Source organism: Manduca sexta, chromosome 20 (genome assembly GCF_014839805.1).
Source record: "Manduca sexta isolate Smith_Timp_Sample1 chromosome 20, JHU_Msex_v1.0, whole genome shotgun sequence".
NCBI lineage: Eukaryota > Metazoa > Arthropoda > Insecta > Lepidoptera > Sphingidae > Manduca > Manduca sexta.
The window spans coordinates 5,179,125-5,199,457 of NC_051134.1; the positions used below are offsets into that span (position 1 = coordinate 5,179,125).

Sequence of the window (20,333 nt, forward strand, 5' to 3'; positions counted from 1 at the left end):
ACTGCGGTCGCCATCCTGAGACGTGAGATGTTAAGTCTTATTATGTCCAGTAGTTACACTGGCTACAATATCCTTCAAACCGGAACACAACAGTAACGACACACTGCTGCTTGGCGGCAGAAATAAACAATTTATATGACAAGTAGTATTTACTTTCAGTTATGAAAGAGGCCCTTAAATTCCTAAAGAACATTCTAGCCAGTGTAAATACTGGACTCTATAACTTCCAAAATCTAATATTTCGGGGTGACGAGGGCAGTGCTGTGCAAATCAAATTCCAAGTGTTTTCTAATATTTATAATTATGTCGCTAACAATAGTCTAGTAACTTACTCGTATCGTCATTTAAAAAATTGATTGATTCCTTCCTAACCGAATTTCGGCCACGGCAGCCAATCTTAATGGAGATTAGTCAAGTACATAGAAGATATTATAGTGCATAACTGTGTGCGCAATACATAGGTGCACTCTCTGTGTTTCTATTCCTATAGTTCAGTGAAACGATTATCAACATGTCCGGAGAGAGATCAAGCGAAGGACCAATGCTTTACGTGCTTTCCGAGGCAAGGCTGTCGTACCTCCACCTTTCTCTCTCCGAGCTGCAATTGAATATTTTTTTAAGACGGAAAAATGCAGTCAAAATTATTTCGGCCCTACCTGGAATTCAAACTCAGTACCTCTACTTGGTAGTCATACTCGTACCCTATACATTCAACAATGCTATCGAGGCAGTCAAGATTTTAAAAATAATCGAAGCACAAGTGGAGTTGAAGGTTTTCAATATAGTATGATTATCAGAAGTGACAAGATGCTTAAGATGACGCTTATCACTGTACAAATAACGCATCAAATGCTACAGCATTTTGCAGTTTAAACAGTGGTAACGTACAGAGCGGACAGCAGGTTAGTTGATTTGATCAAACATTATTTTTAACTGTTGTGTTGACTGCTTCAGTGGCGTAGTTGTATTGCGTGCGTGGTATGATACTGCCCTGAGATCCTGCGTACGTATGGCGGGTCGACTAAAGTCAGTCCAGAGACTGGAATTTGTTCTCGATATCACGATAGGCTCGCACCCTATTACATCATGGGATAAGATGGGAAGTGACTACCAAGTTGCACTTCTGTCTATTCCTTTGGGGATATCGGCAAAATTCGATTTTTTGTGTCTTGTTATGTGATACTGTAATATGGATGACGAGCGTAGGGAAATTTTGGTTTTCTATGTTTGAAATTGTGAATTATTTAATATATAACAGATAATAATAGGAAAAAGAAAATTTTCTGTGAAATCATCATCGAAATTTGTTAAAAATAAAGCAAACATATTTGAGATATGTAGTAACCAATACTGGGGACATAGTGGAGTTATCACGCTATCTCTTTTTCACGTACCCAGTATTATGGCCGGTTAGCCTCGGTACGTCACAGTTTGCTATTACTGTTATTTGATAGCTGTCTCTTCCATTAAATCAAACCTTTACAACTTATTTATTATTTCATGGATTTTGCAATTCTTTTTCCATTCGATTTTTGGATGACATACACATTTAATAATTGTATTTAAAAAGTAGCTAGTACCCTATTTGAGTTTCATAATCATGTAGCTACTATTTACGAGTACTACTGAAGCTCATTTTAAGGGAGAACCTTCCTCGTTTAGTGGTATAAAAAATAAGTTTACTAGTTGTCTTTGTAAGACTGTCGTATAATTTTCAATCAGCCTGTCGCCCTCCACTACTGAAAGTAGGCCTCCCCAACTGAGCACTAACCATCTCGCGTCCATCCGCTACCCACCGGCTTTTTTCAAGTTATCGGTCCATCGTGTAGTAGGACGTCCCACACGACATTTACCTAATCGTAGTCTCCAGCACCTGTCTGCTCGATCGCTGTATAATCAATGAGATGAAATTAACATTGGGATTAGATAGATTGGATAAAAAAGTTTCTTTAACAAACTATAAAACTGGATGAACATTTTTAATTACTTTTTTTTGGTTGATGCAATTGGTCTTGTATTCAACACACTACTTAGATGTTAAGGGTTTCATTCTCATTGTATTATTAATTATTCTATTAATAAGACATGATCTAACTGATTTGCGTTAGATATATCGATGAATCCCCATCCCATCATTGATGACATATTTTGTTATAAGATCTATATACCTCATGCCTTTCCTACCTTACGAGATACTTAATAATATTCACTATTTTCCAGCAATGTACATAATATTATTAGCTGCATTGTGCGCGCATGCGGTGCACGCTGACGAAAACTACAGACTTAACACACCGGTAGTACCATCAGCTTATGAGATTACCATTACCCCATACTTTGACACTGGCGATGACAATGCTTTCACATTTGACGGAGAAGTAGCTATTACTTTGAAAACTACAGCACCAACAAGAGTAATAAAATTACATTCAGAAGATTTAATATACTCTGCAGATAATGTAACTGTATCAAGAAACGGTGTGCAGTTACCATTGGATCAAACAAATCCTTTAAATTTTAACACAAACTACACATTCGCTTTCATAAATCTGCAAAACGAATTAGAGGCGAATGACAATTACATTTTACGCATCTTGTATAGAGGTCCTATACGGTCGGACCTTAATGGATTCTACAGGAATGATTACATTGAAAATGGAGTCAAAAAGTAAGTAAATAAAAAATAAAATAAAAATGTCATTTAATTGATGAACTTATGAACCGAAAATGAAGAGTGACGTCGTGTTCTAAATGTATATTTCTAGTAGTAAGATAAATAACATAACTACCTAGATCAAATAATTTTCAGATTTACGCAATTATAAAATAGACAATCTTTTTATGAGTACTATGAGGATGTTTACGAAGAACTTAAAGTCGTTTTGAAGTTAGCATTAGTAAACGCTGTCTTATCTAAAGATTCCGATAGCCATGTAGATGTTGACAAAGAGAAGCACTCGAATAACAATGATGAGATAATAGAATTATCTGCATTATCATTTCAATTGTTTCGGTTTTGAGGATAACATGTATGATGTGTAATATGTAACATTGTAGCATTAAATTACTGTAAATGACTACATTATAAACAATTTAACATTTAATTCGTTGTCTATAATATTAATAGGTACCAGACCTACCTTTTCTAGTACTGAAAGGGTTCTGGTCTCAGGTCACGGAGATGGCCTAGTGCCTATTGGGTTTCTTTAGTTTCGAATTTCTTAGATAGAAATCTTAGATATGTAGATTTCTTTACAATGGTTTCCTTTATAAGTAAATCAAGGGATAACGAAAACAACAAGCACGCTAATTCAAAGTCATCCTTGAGTTTTGAATCTGTGGAAAGTACTTTTATTAGTATATTTTATTTTCTATGGTATCGCCGCTTCCTACTATGCTACTTTTATTTTTGGCTAATAATTAATGGTCTAACTATATTTATATCTATTTAAAAAACTAAGCGAATTCGTTTCGAAATGATTGCATAAAAAAAACCTTGATAATTTCTGGATTTATCCATTTATAAATTTAACTAACTATTTCTTGCAGATGGCTTGGCGCTACCCAAATGGAACCGACACATGCAAGAAAAGCTTTCCCTTGTTTCGACGAACCGGGTCTTAAGGCTGTCTTTACATTGAACATCGATCGCCCCCAACATTATGAGCCTTCTTTGACCAACACGAAGATTCAGAATACAACTAATATGTAAGTAAAAGTATCATAAAATGCTCGAAGATATAAAGTTCTCTTAAAAATGTACTAAGTTTGCTTCGCGGATCCGCCGTTTTAACTTTCTTGGAATAAAAGTTCCAATTTACTTTTTCTGTACATATCGTATTACAATATCATAGTTAATACGTAGCAGTTCATTCGTATATTTTTGACTTAGTCGCTGTTTATGCCAAATGTATTTTTACGTTAATAAATAAATAATAACACCAGCCCTGTATTATGTACTGTCCCACTGCTGGGCATAGGCTTCCTTTACTACCGAGATGAATAAGTCTTTAGTCTACTACGCTAGCCTAGTGCAACTTGATAGTCTTTACTTATGCTCGACTTTTGTTTTGAGAATTCTTCAGTATTATTACAATTTCGTGATTTCTTAATCCTTCTTCTTCTTCTCTTTCACTGATGAAGCGAAAGATTATTTTTGTTTAAGAATACTCACGTAACTTCGAATAGCCAGACGTGTGTTTTGGATTATGGACTTGCGACCATTCGTCTCGGCTGATCGTTATAACTCTGACTAGGCTATCGTATACTCACACATTATACATTAAATTCTATCGTACCTATCAGTTCTTATCCAAGAAAAAAGTACCAGTAGATAGGTTACATTTGCACGAACTAGGCTATGAGAAACTAGTGTAAAATTAGATAAAGTGTACATAAATTAAAACAGGAGAACGCATATTATTTTATTTTCAACATTTGTGTGATCTTCCAGGTCTAATGGCTACGTCAGAGAAAGATTCTATCCAACGCCCATTATGTCAACATATCTTGTAGCCTTCATGGTGTCGGAGTTCAAAGCAGCCCGCGCTAACAGCGACAAGAGTTTCGGAATCTATACCAGACCAGAAGCAGTTAACCAAAGCCAATATGCTTACGATTTTGGCATTAAAGTTGTGGATGCCTTAAGTAATTACTTTGGAATTGGTTATTATTCTACAAATAGCAATCTCAAGTTGGATCACGTTGCATTGCCTGACTTTAGGGCTGGCGCTATGGAGAACTGGGGCTTGGTTAAATATAGGTAATTATTTTTTATAGTTAAAGATCTTGATAGTAGTAATGACATAATAACTTTAAAAATGCCTCTAAGTGGCTCATACAGTAATTTATTCAATAATGAAATTCTATTATCGATCGTTCCAAGACATTTCAAGTGACAATAATTAAATAACAGATACGATTTATTTTGGTAAATTAAACTACAGGATCAACTCCAAAATATTCATATCAATTGCATATAGTCTCTTTTGGTACATGATGGATATAATGTAAAGCATTTGGTCTTGACACAACATTCATGACTTAATTATTTACCAGGGAAGCCTTGATTTTATACAACGAAGGAGAATCTACGCCTTATTACAAGTACAGAGTGGCACAAATTATCGCGCACGAGACGACGCACATGTGGTTTGGAAACCTTGTAACTTGCCACTGGTGGAGCAACACCTGGCTTAATGAGGGCTTCGCTAATTACTTCCAGGACTATATTACAATTTATGTCAGTACTCCAATTATCAAGAGCATTAAAAAAACAAGAGTATTTTTTACCAGCCTTTTTTGAATAAATTTCAATATAAATTCAGCGTATACCAAAACCTACAACGCTAGTTTAAGTCGCACTAGTGGATCACCAAAAGCTCATATTGTGGCTAGCAGTTGTATCACATGCAGTTGAATATAAGAACTAAAATATATAGAAGGGACATTATATTCTATGAACAAAATCGAAGAATAAAACAATTAGTTAACGTAGTTAATTACTTCCTCCTACAATAATTGTGATACACATCATATCATGGTCCGATATAAGATTGATGATTTCTAACCTTTCCTAACCTAACTCTGCATGGATTTACTTATTTAATTATTATTTGTATAATATAATTTATTTTCATGAAACCGTAACCTCATGTATGCATGTGTATCATTGCAGGTAGATCCCGACGTAGCATCAGACAATCAACTTGTAATAGGATCAGTATATTCTGCATATGACGCGGACAGCTCTCCAAACTCGGCTCCGATCACGAACGTCAATGTGAATTCTCCAGCAGAGATCAGCGGCCATTTTGGCACAATCACTTACCAAAAGGCTGGATCTGTTATTAGAATGATGCATCATCTTATGGGTGATGACGCTTTTAAGCGTGGATTGAACGTTTATTTAAACAACAAGTAAGTTTCAAAAGAGATAGAACAATTCGTTTTTTTGCGGCGAGTTGGGGGTTGCAGATAGGTTGTAATGAGAGACAATTAAAAACCTAGGGTTATTACATGGTAGCTTTATGTTTACACCTCCGCGTTACACTCAGGGTTACACTGGTCGCTGGTGTTACACAACACGAGTAACTGGCCTGGAGAACCCCGAATCAGGCGAACGGCACGTAGATGCTGCACGTGGCTGGTTTCGGCGGCATCTTCCGGAGAGTTAGACAGCCACGTAGGGCAGGGAAGGAAACATGGTCGGGGTCAGCACCCACGACGATGGTGATGCGCAGATGAACGTGGTTCGGAGGCAGCTTTCCCGTCCGTCTGCAATGGCCCGACACTTCTCGCCGAAAACCGCGTACCATGGACGCGTGCCATGAATACGCACCGTAAACCTAAAATCAGAATCCACCAAATCGGAATTCAAGCTAGGCTTACATTATCATATCGTGATATGCACAAAATATAATCACATAAACTGACCATAGAATCTCGAAAAATGTAAATTCTATGTGTGATTGCAAAGTATAATTATTAAAAAATATAATTGTATTTGTCAACAGCCGATTCGGTTCCGGATATCCGAGATTAATGTACTCGGCACTTGAAGAAGGTGTTGCTCATGCTAACCAGGCAATGTCTGCTTACCCAAACCTCAATGTCACTGATATAATGGCGTCGTGGATATCACAACCTGGTCATCCTCTACTCACAGTCAATATCAATTATAACACCAGAGTTGCCTCTTTGCATCAGGTAAGTTTCACTTGTTCAATATCATTTATCAAACCAATAAAATCGGACACAATGTAATACAATAATACAGTAAATTTTGACTTTGTCGTTAGTTTCGAACTACTTCCACCAAGGAATGAGCTAAACCTTGTTTTTTTAAGTTATTTTTAAGACTAGATTGGAAATATTACTTATGGAACTAAATAGAATAGATCTCTCATTAGATGGTTAGGTTAGATTGCCCACAAAAAACCAACAAACATCTTAATTAATAGGGTAATGTCTGATGTCTTGCCGTAGGAAGACCCATTCAGATCATATATTTTCTGTGTTAAAACACTTATGGCAATTCTTTGTCTATAACCTATTTTCAAAAAATAATATGTCTCTGTTAATATATTTTTATTTTACAGTGATAAAATTACAATCCTTTTGTAATGTAAAGAGATTGAATTCGTTAGTATTAGAAATTCGGAGCGGCTAATATGTATGTGGTAGTTCTAATTCAAATATTTTTCAGAAACGTTACTACGCTAACTCATCGATCTCATCTGAGGAGGTTTACATGATACCAATAAGTTATACGACAGAAAATTCTGCTAACTTTAATGATACAAAGCCTGCTTTCATCATGAGCGGTAGAACACATGAAGTCAATATTGAAAATCTGATTGATTCAAATTGGGTTATATTTAACGTTCAAGAAACAGGTTAGTTTTTACACACACATCATGCATTTACCCTCGAAGGGGTATGCAGAGGCGCAACCAGGGCATTCACTTTTCGCCAAGTGTGTTCTCTCCCATAATGTGACAGGGAGCGAGCCTATCGTCATGGGGATAGTTATCTTTTTTATGCTAGTTTTTTAATTCTGTAATTAAAGCTTACCTCACTTAAACAAGGTAAGTAGAAAATTTGGGTTGTGGATATTCAATGCTGAAGGATTCGAAAGGTTTGACCTTTGGAAATGTCATGTTTTGTACTAATAGCAACAGAAAGTTAATGTCTGGTTTTTATGAAACACTATTAGCGAATTCTAAGTTCATTATTTTGTATCAGAAATATTCAAATTTAATATGAGAAACAACAAACACTTGTTGATATTTTGTTGTTTGTAGGACTTTACAGAGTCAACTACGATGACCACTCCTGGCAAATAATAACTGAAGCTCTCAAAAGTTCTAGAAGAGAAAGTATCCACTATCTGAATCGTGCTAAGGTAAATACATTTGTTTATGACAAGATCCAAAGTAATAGTTAGTGAGGACACTCAAAATTGGTAAATCGGCCAAAACAACGAAATTCGACACTCTTTGTCGAATTCCGTACGCTCATCACACTAGGTCAAACAAACGACTGTGCAAACATCTGGTTGGGTGCTCGAAATAAGATACAAAAAATTATATTCATAATACAGTTATGACGAATTTATATAAATTTTGCGCACCTGAGATTCCTAATTATTTATATCATGTATTTAAAATAGTAAAACAAAAGAATAACGGTACAACAAGAGAAGAAAGGAAAACGAAATACAAAAATTACGTTCTATGTAAACATTGCTGGCTTTACCTGTGAAGAATTTGCATAACAGATGCCTAATCATTTACATGTATATTGGAAGTGTGTGAAATCTGTACTGGCAGTAGACGAGCTTGGTGGACAAAAGAGCTTAGATTAGTAAAAAAAGGGGCCAGTGCCCTACAAAGCGATTGTATTTGATTTATTTTTATTTATTCAATAGTTACATCATCAGTTTACCACTATAACATAACAACTAATACAATAAATTTTCTTATATTATATGATGAACCTTTACAGGTGTATACAACATTATTTGTAAACCATTACAATCGCTAGATTTGCCAACAAATTAATTTGAAAACTAATTTAAAGATAGATAGAAGAATAATTTATAACTAGCATGCGAAAATAATTTAAAGGATAATCTATGGTCTTCTGTATACGTAGTATCTAAGATGACATTTTATTTCAGATTGTAAATGATCTTTTCGCCTTATTCTATGCGGATGAGGTAGAATTCATACGTTTGAACCAGACGCTTCAATTTTTGAAAAATGAAGATAGTTATTCAGTTTGGTACGCTGCTATCCGTGGCTTTAATCGGCTGAGGAACAGTTTCTTGGGAGACAGCTTGTTGAAATACATTGACGTAAGTGGCATTTGTTGAAGATAGGTAATGAATTCGTATTTTAGGTAGATATATTATTACATTATCAATTATAAATGAGTGAAACTAATCTCGGACCTGTGATAATAAACCTGTTCTAAACATTATTGGAGCCTGATTTTAGAATGTCGTAACCTACTTTTTGTCATTGATAATAAAAGTATTTAACGGATTTTTTCGCTGTTTTTATATTATTATTTTCTCTCCCGACGTTTCGAAGACTTTGCACCCTTCATGGTCACGGGGGGGGACTGAGGTGTCAAAGTTACAATATCTATCTAGGTAGATATTGTAACTTTGACTTTACGGATGAACAACACCTCAGTCCCAATGCTTTTATTATCAATGTCTAACATTCGCGTAAACATAAGAAATCTACTTTTTGTCTTTACAAAAGGCAAGTTTTGTAAAATAACAATAATTAAAATTTAAAAGTTATCTGTAAATTTTATTGACAATTTCAACGTCTTTTTAGAGAACTGCCCTAGGACTGGTAGAAAATATTATAAACAAATTGGGATATGAAGAAAGAGCGTCCGACGACTTTGAAACTTTAAGAAATCGCATGCAAATACTGGAATTTGCCTGCAAGATCGGTCACCAAGGATGTATTGACAATACCGTTGCACTATTTAGAAATTTCAAAAACAACGGTGTGAGGTAAGCAAACTGTAGTATCAGAATCTGCCTTAGTGTTAAGTTATTTTCACATTATTTAGTTCATTTTTAAAGACATAACTTAGTCCGGTAATATTATGTAATAAAAAATACAGCTTTTTGTTTTGCCACACCATACATTCAGGTCTACTGAATGATAACTGATCTGGAAATCGTGATGCCCTAGGCTGGGTTGAGCTTGGGCAACATAAATATATATTTTATGTTAGTTTCCTGGGGTTGTAATTTGGTTGACATCACATAATTGGGAGAAAAATTCGGAGAATGGTGGGGCCTATTTGCCTCAATTGTAAGCTTTCGGTGATAAGTACACATGTTCAGTAACATGCTCACACATTTATACCGGAAATTTCGTTTGCATCAAAACAAGCAAAATTGATTGAATTTTTAAAAATAACTGAAAGTTTTAAAAACTCAATCAATATGGACTTTGGTGTAGATAAATGTGCAGTTATCCATGTCAAACGAGGAGAGGTTGATGAGAGATCATGACATACAAATTTCAGAGACTGTAAGACTTAAATCCCTTAACCTACAAATATCTGTACGGGTATGCCTGAGACACTGGGCAATATGAGTGCAAACGTAAAACAATCAGTGAGGTAACCTTTCTTTGGCCGCCTGAGGAAAGTACTCAACAGTTTTTTGTCAGGTAGAAATAAGATTCGCGCTTTCAACGGTTAGGTTATGCCTGTACTCATATACTCTTTTGGCACACTCAGATTGACTCAGACCGAATTGGACGCCCCAGACAGAATTGTCCGGACCCTACTGACTGCACCGATGTGCACACTATTATGCATCACCCACGATCGTCAGTCATGAGACTGTACATCCCGCGAGTTTGAACATACACTTACAAATAACATTATGCGTATTGATACAATGTAATGTTACAAATTATTATGTAGTGTCTGTTTGAACGCTAGTACTCAAGGTAAGATTAAATTTGTGTTATGGGTACCAGGATTCCTACATGCGGCATTACCTAAGTTCCATTACATGCATCGGAGCTCAGTTATTTGTAAACTTAGTAGGAACGTGTGAGATTGAGATAATAAACGCAGAAGTAACGAGATTGCCACTTGCGTTTGTAAATATCTTTTTGATAAACGTTCCATCAAATTTTTTTTATATTGCGATTCTTGTCCAGCGCAGAATAAAAACAAAAATACTACTCACCACGATCAGTCATTATTCGAAAATTTCTGTCAATATTCAAGGGGTACAGATATATTATTTACTACCTGGTGATGCATACATGCCAGTAAATTCTATGCATACCGATATTGAACTGGAGACCAAGCGACTTATCGTTTGCGCTCCAAACCAATGTCCAGCATACGTAGAATCGGTAACAAAAAGGACTAAAATCATACCAAATAAATGTTTTAGAACATTTTGACTTTATTAATTAGTTTGTGTATTATGTAGATAATCATAATTGTTTTTATGGCAGACATATACATTTTTTTGTTGTTTCGATACTTGGGATTATAATTTTATTCACTACAAACTCATGATTGTACCAAATACTGGATTAAGTAATTATTTTTTATAAAGGAACATTATTTTTCTTTACAAGAATTCGATTTTTCTATACCTTAGATGCTCGGCATCGGAGTATGGGTTCGTTGTTCGTCCTGCTTGACTTCCTGTCCATTCCATAAATATCTCCCATCTACTTTTTAAACTTTCCTCTTATAGCTGTGACTCACCTACTGTCATGTGGTTTTGAAGCTATCTCAGTGATAGATCACAGTATGTTCAAGTAACTAATCATATGGATGGCCACATTGCATCTTGGCTCTCTCTCCAGTGATAAGAGGTGTCCCTCATCCTTGGACCACTTCTCTTTATTCTGTATAGATCTGATATATGTAAAAACATTATAAACTCTGATGAAAATGGCAGCACGTAGAAGGCTACTTAGGGAATTTAATATTTGGTGTAGTACTTAATAAATCAACAATGTATCTTTATAATAAGCTAACGTGGTCATGTCATCACAATAAATATAATACCAGAACATTGTAATATCTCATGGTAATGAGTAGATATAGGACAGCTGCATTTAAATTCGTTGCAACCTGTTGTTGAAATAACCTACCTCCATCGCCCCAAGAAGTAAATACAGTACGTACATTTAAAAAAATTCACACAGCTACTTACTTTGCAAAAGTCAGCCCCATAACCTTAACTATGTATGCGTACATACTATTTCAACTTCACTGGTTTTGAGCTCGAAGCGGGGTTAAGTGTGACACTCTCCAGGATACCTTATTTTAATATGAATCTCTCATCCAATTATTATTTGATCGGTTTTATTGCTCGATTTATGTTTTGTGACTTGTACTATATTTTACAATCGAATTTTATTGCGTTCTTTCTATTTTTTTACTTTTTTATTATTTTAAATGATCTTATTCATAATCTATTCTTTGAATATTTGTCTGTTTAGCTTTTAATGTCTTATCATTTTATATTAACTTTTTTTTTCTTATATTTTAAATCACTATAATTAGGTAAAATTTCTGTTCATAATTATAATTTATGTTTAGCGTGAGTTACCGCAATAAACGTATTTTCTTTCTATTATCTTTCTTTCTATTTATTCTTCGAATGTCTTTTTTTTGTTTGATTAACTCTAATAAATAACGATAAAAATGTAGTAAGGGTTTTATTTCACAAAAATCCATAAAGTTTGTTCTTCTATTATCTTTCACATTTAGGAAATGCGACATTAACTGCTTAAAACGCAAGTTTAATTTGTGTAAAAATTTCCTTTACAACCTACGCAACCTCAGTAAGCTAAGGGTGTATAGACATTTAAATTTTGAAAGTAGTGGACTTAAGTTTATTTTGATAAAGCTATTACAAAGAGCACTAAAACATAGATCAGTAGTCCCGAGACACCTTTTAAATTCGATTACAAATAAAAAAGTTAAATCGAATTTAAAATGAAAAAAATATGTTTTTTGGCTCTCCTAAAAAGTGATGCGATGTCCCTTACGCAAATTGAAATTTCCGGTATCGATGAGCATGTGAGACGAACCTACACATAGCGGCACATAACGTGAACACACTGATGATTGGTCAGTTAGAAGTAATTGCTTTGCTGGTGATATTATATATTTTATATCCGCCGGGATAGCGACCACCGTACACAAGGTAAAACTGGCCATAGTGGCCCGTGTAAGTGTGTCACGTTCCGGAATCAGCCTGTATCCATTCGGTTCCAACAAGCTGTCAAATTGTGTCGACTGTCGAGCTGTAATCAGCTCTCGTCAATCTAAATTCTATCGGACCCCACTAAGGGTCGTAGCTGGAGGGGGGGGGGCATTGTGAGGCAATGCCCTACCTTAAAATACTAATGCCCTACCTTAATCTATACTTATAATAAATCTGTAGAGAGGTCAATTCTGTACATGAAATATATTTCAAAAATAACTATCAGGGGGTGATTAGGGATCGATACTGATGCCAAAAATGCAATTAGTAAATTTTTTGTCTGTCTGTCTGTCTGTCCGTCTGTCTGTCTGTCTGTCTGTCTGTCTGTCTGTCTGTCTGTCTGTATAACCGTTATAGAAACAAAAACTACTCGACGGATTTTAACGAAACTTGGTACAATTATTTTTCATACTCCTGTGCTGGTTATAGTACACTTTTCATCACGCTACAATTAATAGGAGCAGAGCAGTGAAGGGAAATGTTGGGAAAACGGGAGAAGAAACTCCATTTTTAAGCTTCCGTCGCGTGTGCAACCTTAATGGTTAAAGCTACATAGAAATCATGTATGACGGAAATGTTCTCCTTAAAATTATGTAAAAATATCCCGCGACAGCATATGTCTATCTTTTATCATTGACTCACAATGACACGTGTAACTCCCGATAGCTTAGCAGTTCGAAGCTTTCTCATTATATTTGTTTACTAATCTTAGGAACTATCGGTCCAAAATGAAAAATTCTTTTTGCGTTGGATAGCCCTTTGTTCGTGGAGTGCTCTAAGTTATATATCATCACGCTATGACCAATAGGAGCGGAGCAGTAATGGCTAATCTTAGGAACTACCAGTTTGAACTGAAAAATTCGTTTTGTGTTGGATAGCCCTTTATTTGTGGGGTGCTATAGGCTGTATATCATCACGCTTTGACCAATAGGAGCGGAGCAGTAATGAAACATATTACAAATACGGGGACAATTTATTCGTTTTGAGAGCTTCCGTTGCGTGCGCTGCGTAAACGGTTAAAGTTATGCAACAATGATGTATGTCGGGATTATTCCTCTTAAAAAGTTCTAAAAAAATATATTATAAAACAAAGTCCTCCGCTGCATCCGTTTGCCTGAACGTCTCAAACTCAAAAACTACCCAACGTATTAAGATAAAATTTGGTATGGAGACAGTTTGAAACCCTGGGAAGAACATAGGCTCCCAGGAAACTACTACTTTTATAATGGAAAACTTTACCCTGAAAAACTTTATAACGCGGGCGGAGCCGCGAGCAAAAGCTAGTAATTAATAAAATTGTACATTACTACTCAATGAAAATATATGTAGCAGCGGGTTTTTTATTTTACGATTTGGAAGTTGGTCCCATAGTAAGAGTTATTCGTATTGATGGGTGAAATAACTCTCTTTCGAGATTTATGGGAATTTTGTTACAATCTGTATATTACCTTAATAATTACCAAAGTATTAATTTTTTTATCACGTTCATGAGTCAAGGAAACCAAAAATCGATTGAGCAGATCAGATCTAGTGACATTTTTATTTTCGCCCTGCTTGTAATAACAGCTGCCCTACCTTAAATTCAAGTCTAGCTACAACCCTGACTCCACTCCTCTTACCATCAGGTGCTACGTGATCAGTTTATCGGACACGTATAAAAAAAAACGCCGACTTTCACGCGACTGGTTCTTTAGTAGATGCTCGCTGTCTATTAGCTAAAATGTGTCATGTGGCTACTATTATTTTAGTTCAATTTATATATGCCCAAGCTCATCCCCACCACTTAGTCCAGTCAAATTAATATTTAAGTTTAAAAGCCGCGATATCACGTGAACGGTGATTCGTATGAAAAAAATATAAAAACAATTGTTGTAGAGAATTGTATGATCTACAACTTTTGTCTGTCCTATTTTTACAATCATACCTCCAGTTTCAGAGAAAAATGGGAGAAACCGGAATTTTTGATCTTTAACTTTGGATAAAATCTTTTACACACGTAAGATCGATGGGGACATTTGAAATTTTATTGATAATTACGTATTTAACGTCTATACCAATTTTCAGCTCTAAGCTATTTTTTCCGAACTCACAGGATTTTTTTGTCCATTCTAACTGTACATTAGTGCTCATAACTCGTGCCTTTTTTTCAGTATATCACCAAGCTTGCGCCCGGTAGCGTATTGCAGTGGATTGCGTTTTGGAAATGGTTTAGACTACGAATTTTTGTGGAGAAGGATGTCGACTACCAACATAGCCAACGAAGCCAGGTTAATTGGAGAAGCTCTTGGGTGTTCCACTGACGAGCCTAGCCTGCGAAAGTATGTATTGGTAGTTCTAGACGACTGCTTTATGATATAGTTTATCTTTTTTTTATTTAATCTCTATTAACCACCAACTGTAATCCTACTCCAATGTTAGATGTGGGTGTGATGAATTTAGCTTAGTCCTTACGTTCGGTGACATGGCTCACGTCAAATTGCTGCTGGTACATACATACATAACATCACGCATTTTATCCCCGAAGGGGTATGCAGAGGCGCAACTAGGGCACCCGCTTTTCGCCAAGTATGTTCCGTCCCATGACGTGATAGGGGGCGAGCCTATCGCCATATCGGGCACAAATTCCAGACTCCGGGCTGATACTGAGCAGAAAAACCCAAATATCACTTTGCCCGTCCCGGGATTCGAACCCAGGATTGCTGCTGGTGGTAGGATATATTTTATATTCGTCCGTACTATTAGAAGCAGTGAAGTTACTTTGCTGTGCATGTATGAAAAATGCTTGTTGAGGTCCAGTCCCGACAACAGTTTCATTAATATAAAATGTTCGGAAAAAAATAGTCACCGCTTTAAATAAATACAGACGTGGCTCTGTAAGTACTTGTATAATACTTCTAAATCCTGCATGCTAATGACTAGTGTTGAGAAATTATAATATGCATGATAAAGTATGAATTTGAAAAACTAAAGCGCCTAATTTAACGTCGCCGCAAAAGTGAATTTGGATGCATTTTACTATACTAAACTTTAAAGGCGGATTATCATATTCATGACTCCAGTTAAAGGTCGGTGAAGATCTCTTAGCATCAAAATAAAACTGGTTTTCGGATTTTATATATTTTTTTTATATTATAATTTTCTTCCAACATTTCGAATACTGCAGCCTTCATCGTCACGGGACGAAGTGAGGTGTACGTTACCCGATAAGTTAATGATACAATATCTACATCCAATTTACCATAATCAAAATAAAAAAAAAAACGAAATAAGTAATTATCCGAAAACTAGTTTTATTTCAATGTCCAACATTCGCGTCAACATAAGAAATCATAATGATTTCTTGCATTTACAGACTTATTCCTTTGCTCGCTTATACTATAATATATAATGACTAGTACATCATCAACGTGACTGATATTTTGTTCTAGTAAACTAAATGTAATGACAATTTAATTATCAACCTAAGAACACGATCTCAATTTTCAGATATTTACTCTCAATGAGGGAAGAAAATAGCCCGATCAAAATACAGGACCTAACTGTGCCGTTAACCGGCGTACTTTCAAACTACAGTCACTTGCACATAGTCATGGATGAATTGCAACATAACTACACTCTTTGGAGCACCATGTATGAATTTTTATGTTTAAAAAAGAAAGAAACAATTATTGACACAATTACTATATGCAACACATTATTTTTTATTGTTTTGAATGACGAGACGAGCTTGACGTTCGCCTGATGGTAAGCGATACAACCGCCCATAAACAGTAGAAACACCATACATCATCTTAAATTATAAAGTATTGTTGGATATTCCACTGCGCTCGCCAGTTTGGAGACATGAGATGTTAAGTCTTATTATAATCAGTAGTTACACTGGCTGCAAACATGTTTATTAGAAAAGTTTACATTGATATTAAAACTATAAAACTTTGAACGCACTTTGTGAATAATAATTATTAACTTAATGAAGATATAAGACAGATTGATATTATACTATTAATTATTTAATATTAGTCTTCTAAAATGTTATAGATCTTGCCAATCGAATTATAAACTCTTTTGGAACCGATTACAGTTTAATTTCACTTGTCGAATTAATACATAACATACATAACATCACGCATTTATCCCCGAAGGGGTATGCAGAGGCGCAACTAGGGCACCCACTTTTCGCCAAGTATGTTCCGTCCCATGATGTGATAGGGGGCGAGCCTATCGCCATATCGGGCACAAATTCCAGACTCCGGGCTGATACTGAGCAGAAAAACCCAAATATCACTTTGCCCGACCCGGGATTCGAACCCAGGACCTCAGAGCGCTATTGTACCGGACATGCAATACAACTACGCCACCGAGGCAGTCGTCGAATGAATATGTGAACAAATCAATTATGAAGCGTTTGCCTAATTTTTTTACGTTTCAGATACCCTTCGATGGACTCTATAGTGTCCACAGTTGCATCTGCCTTGCATACGTCCTACGATTTCATCGACGTAAGTGTTCTTAACTTTTAATTGGCATGATAATTATTTTTTTTGGCAACTGCCGTGGTTATCACCGGGGGTACCCCGCTAATGGTGTACAGGCGATTCCCCGGCTTAGCAACCACGGCAGCCCCATGATGAGTTGGTGGGCCCTACCGCTATCACTGGAGGTTCGGTAGCCTCCAGCTAGGCGGTCTTAGGGCCCGGGAGGAAGAAGGGAGGGCATAGAGGGAAGGAAGAGGAGTTTTTAGGATGGTTGGAAGGAAGGGAAGGGAAATGTTCACGAACCCTTAGACAGACCGCAATGTGAACTTAGCAACCAAGAGGCATACGCACGACCTGTGCGCCTATGGTCGCGGCAAATGTGCCCCCGTGCATGGGCGTGCATTTGGTGTGGAGACCAAGCGCACAAGAATTGCCTCGGGGGGGGGTGGGGGGGTGATAATTAATTTATCACATTATCGTTGCAGTAGTTATAAAACAGATTCCATCTTAAATTCCCTGGCAACATTTATATTTTTATTTATGTGAGGTCAAGGTTCCTTTTCCGTATAGTGGGGCATATCCGTAAGTTTTGATATCCACATAGGTTACTATACAGACATCATAGCTATACATATATATATAGCTAGCGACACATGTGTGGATAACGAATTAAATCGTCAATTTTAGATATTAACATTTTCATGCATGGTGTACAAACTTAAGTATATTTATGTATGTTAAATCTTGTACACCAGGCACAAGACCTAATTTCCTAGATAACATTGTTAATTTCCTGTCTCATTTAACTTCATTTCTCGTCTCTGCATCGTTAGGGTGTTGACTAGCCAAACAAAAGGCTCTAAATGAATGTGTATTTTGGAGTGTCGATCAAACATTAATTTGGGGCACCTCTTTAATTTCAAGAGGACGTGATTGGATGTTGTTGTTTGTATTAGGTTTTTATTAATCATGAGTACAAGGAGCGGGATTTACTCTCGTAAAACTTAGAGGCTTCTCATTAATCTTCATTCATAAAGGCACCCAATAACATTTTACCATTTATAATTATTACACCTATTAACAATATTTTTAAATTTTTTTATGTTTAATTTTTTTTTTACTTAGCGCATGTCATGGTTGCCTGTTATTAATATTGTAATTAGTCCAGATGTATTTTTAATTTTATTTTTGTATGTAATTTTGTTTATTACGTTGGTAATCCTTAATCAATAATTTAAAACACCTTATAATAAAAACTAATAACAAGTCCTTACGTGTTTATAAAAGTGAATGTTTGTAAACATGTTTGGATGTTTGTAAGAAGTAAAAGCAGAAACAGCTGAACGGATTTGTATAAATTTTGACATACAGGTAGACAATATCCTTGTCTAACGCATAGGCAACTCTTACCTAGAGTAATTTGCTCCGACAGGAAATAATGGCACTTTTAAATAGATGACACTTGCATTTTTCTGAAGACTTTATGAATCCCGAGTACCCTAGTAGTACTTTTGTAGCAGAAGAAGTAATTTACGCGGGCAAAGCTGTGAGCAATACCTTGTTTAACAAATTAAGATACTAGTTTACTAGGGGTTGTAGCCAAGACGCTTTCCTACAATTCTTTGGTGTAACAGAAAGCATAAATATATGGGAATGATATATATTAACGATAAGTCTGTCATTTGGAAATATTCCTATAGATTTTTTTTATTTTCTATTGGTGTTAACGATTGCACAAAGGTATCTACTATGACCCCTAGATAGTATGGTGGTGGTATTTCTGTTCCTCACTTATTATAAAACAGACACCATAAAGATGAATGCTTCAGTCACTTCTACATCTCGGAGAAAAATACCGCATATTATGAAATATATCGAATACCATATCACTAACGCAAAATGACAATTCATCATTAGTTACTTTATACCCAAAATGATAATCCTCATGTGTCAGTGACTTTATATTCTCCCTTCCCTCAGTTTGCAGACTGGCTGCAATCGTGCCAGGAGTGCAGTAATCAGACCAAGATGGCGGGCATGAATGCCATGGCGCAGGCGCAGGCGGCTCGCTCTTGGGCAAGCGAACACAGACAGATGATCCTGGACGTCTTGAAAAGTTTCTCGACGACGCTAGCTCCATCTTTGATGATGATTGTCACCGGGGTCGCGGTGTACTTAAACAGACTATTGATGTAAGGTCTGCTGCGGAAAATGTTGATGGTATTTGAATTGCGAAAGACACTATGACCGGAAATATTAAGTTATAGGAAAAATGTATTAGATTTTTCAGACATTTTGATTTGTTTTTTGTTTAGCACAGCAACGTGATTGTAACTGAACAGTGTAGTTCAAATACCTTTATACCAGTCAAGAGAATTATGCCGGCCTTCCTTGTGACGGTGTAGTTTAAATTCATTTTGTTACATTGATAAACCTAAATGATTTCTTATTTACGAATTCATAAAAAAATAATTGCATAGATTTTTTTATAGTTATTAATTATTTTTATGACTATCGAATAAGCAGAAAGAGACACCTGAAAAACAAATGTATATTTTATATATTGTATTATAGGTTTAAGAAAATGGAAGAGATGTCACTCCACTATTAATTAGCCTATTTTATTTTTAAGTATTTTAAAGTGCTAAGCCAGATGCCAATGATATCTATAAAGTTACTTAGACTTTGCAAGTAAAAAAGGTTTTAATACTTAGCCTTACTTAACCATAAATCAAAATAATTTCAAAAGTTGCTTTATACGTCATCATCATTAACATCATCAGCCGCAGGATGTCCACTGCTGAACATGGGCCTCCCCGAAAAATTTTCAGATCGCCCTATAGGAAGCGGCCCGAATCCTATTTATACATCACATTGGTTATAATTATATAGGGTAATCTTGACATTGCTATACTAATAAACATATATTCGGCTTTACCTCTGCTAACATTGTGCCAAAAATCATTCACGAATAACAAATATTTTCGCCAGAGATCCCGATTTTAGTTTCAGATTTTTTTATAATTTTGTAGTTTGGTGCAAAATATGTGTGTAGGTGTATTTTTAACTTA

General features: G+C 35.7%; 1 protein-coding gene across 2 annotated transcripts; it reads left to right on the plus strand.

Annotated features, from left to right (window-relative positions):
- Positions 1 to 797: 797 nt before the first annotated feature.
- On the plus strand, positions 798 to 20,209 carry LOC115449146 (membrane alanyl aminopeptidase-like). 2 transcript variants are annotated; one of them, XM_030176873.2, is made up of 15 exons: positions 798 to 902; positions 2,221 to 2,668; positions 3,550 to 3,708; positions 4,454 to 4,762; positions 5,059 to 5,242; positions 5,678 to 5,919; positions 6,516 to 6,708; positions 7,208 to 7,397; positions 7,806 to 7,906; positions 8,684 to 8,860; positions 9,354 to 9,538; positions 14,938 to 15,105; positions 16,274 to 16,417; positions 17,217 to 17,286; positions 19,243 to 20,209. In XM_030176873.2, the coding sequence occupies exons 2-15, from the start codon at positions 2,223 to 2,225 to the stop codon at positions 19,456 to 19,458; spliced, it is 2,784 nt and encodes a 927-aa protein (XP_030032733.2). In that variant the 5' UTR covers positions 798 to 902; positions 2,221 to 2,222; the 3' UTR covers positions 19,459 to 20,209. The 2 variants fall into 2 exon arrangements, with proteins under 2 accessions (XP_030032733.2, XP_037296701.1); XM_037440804.1 differs by lacking the exon at positions 798 to 902 and adding an exon at positions 1,302 to 1,419.
- Positions 20,210 to 20,333: the final 124 nt, after the last annotated feature.

What these genes read in the sequence shown, in the direction of transcription:
- LOC115449146 (XM_030176873.2), top strand. Translation starts at nt 2,223, where the DNA reads ATGTACATAATATTATTAGCTGCATTGTGCGCGCATGCGGTGCACGCT. An exon ending in ATTGAAAATGGAGTCAAAAA is followed by an intron (nt 2,669 to 3,549) that starts GTAAGTAAATAA and finishes TATTTCTTGCAG; the next exon opens with ATGGCTTGGCGCTACCCAAA. An exon ending in TTCAAAAACAACGGTGTGAG is followed by an intron (nt 9,539 to 14,937) that starts GTAAGCAAACTG and finishes CCTTTTTTTCAG; the next exon opens with TATATCACCAAGCTTGCGCC.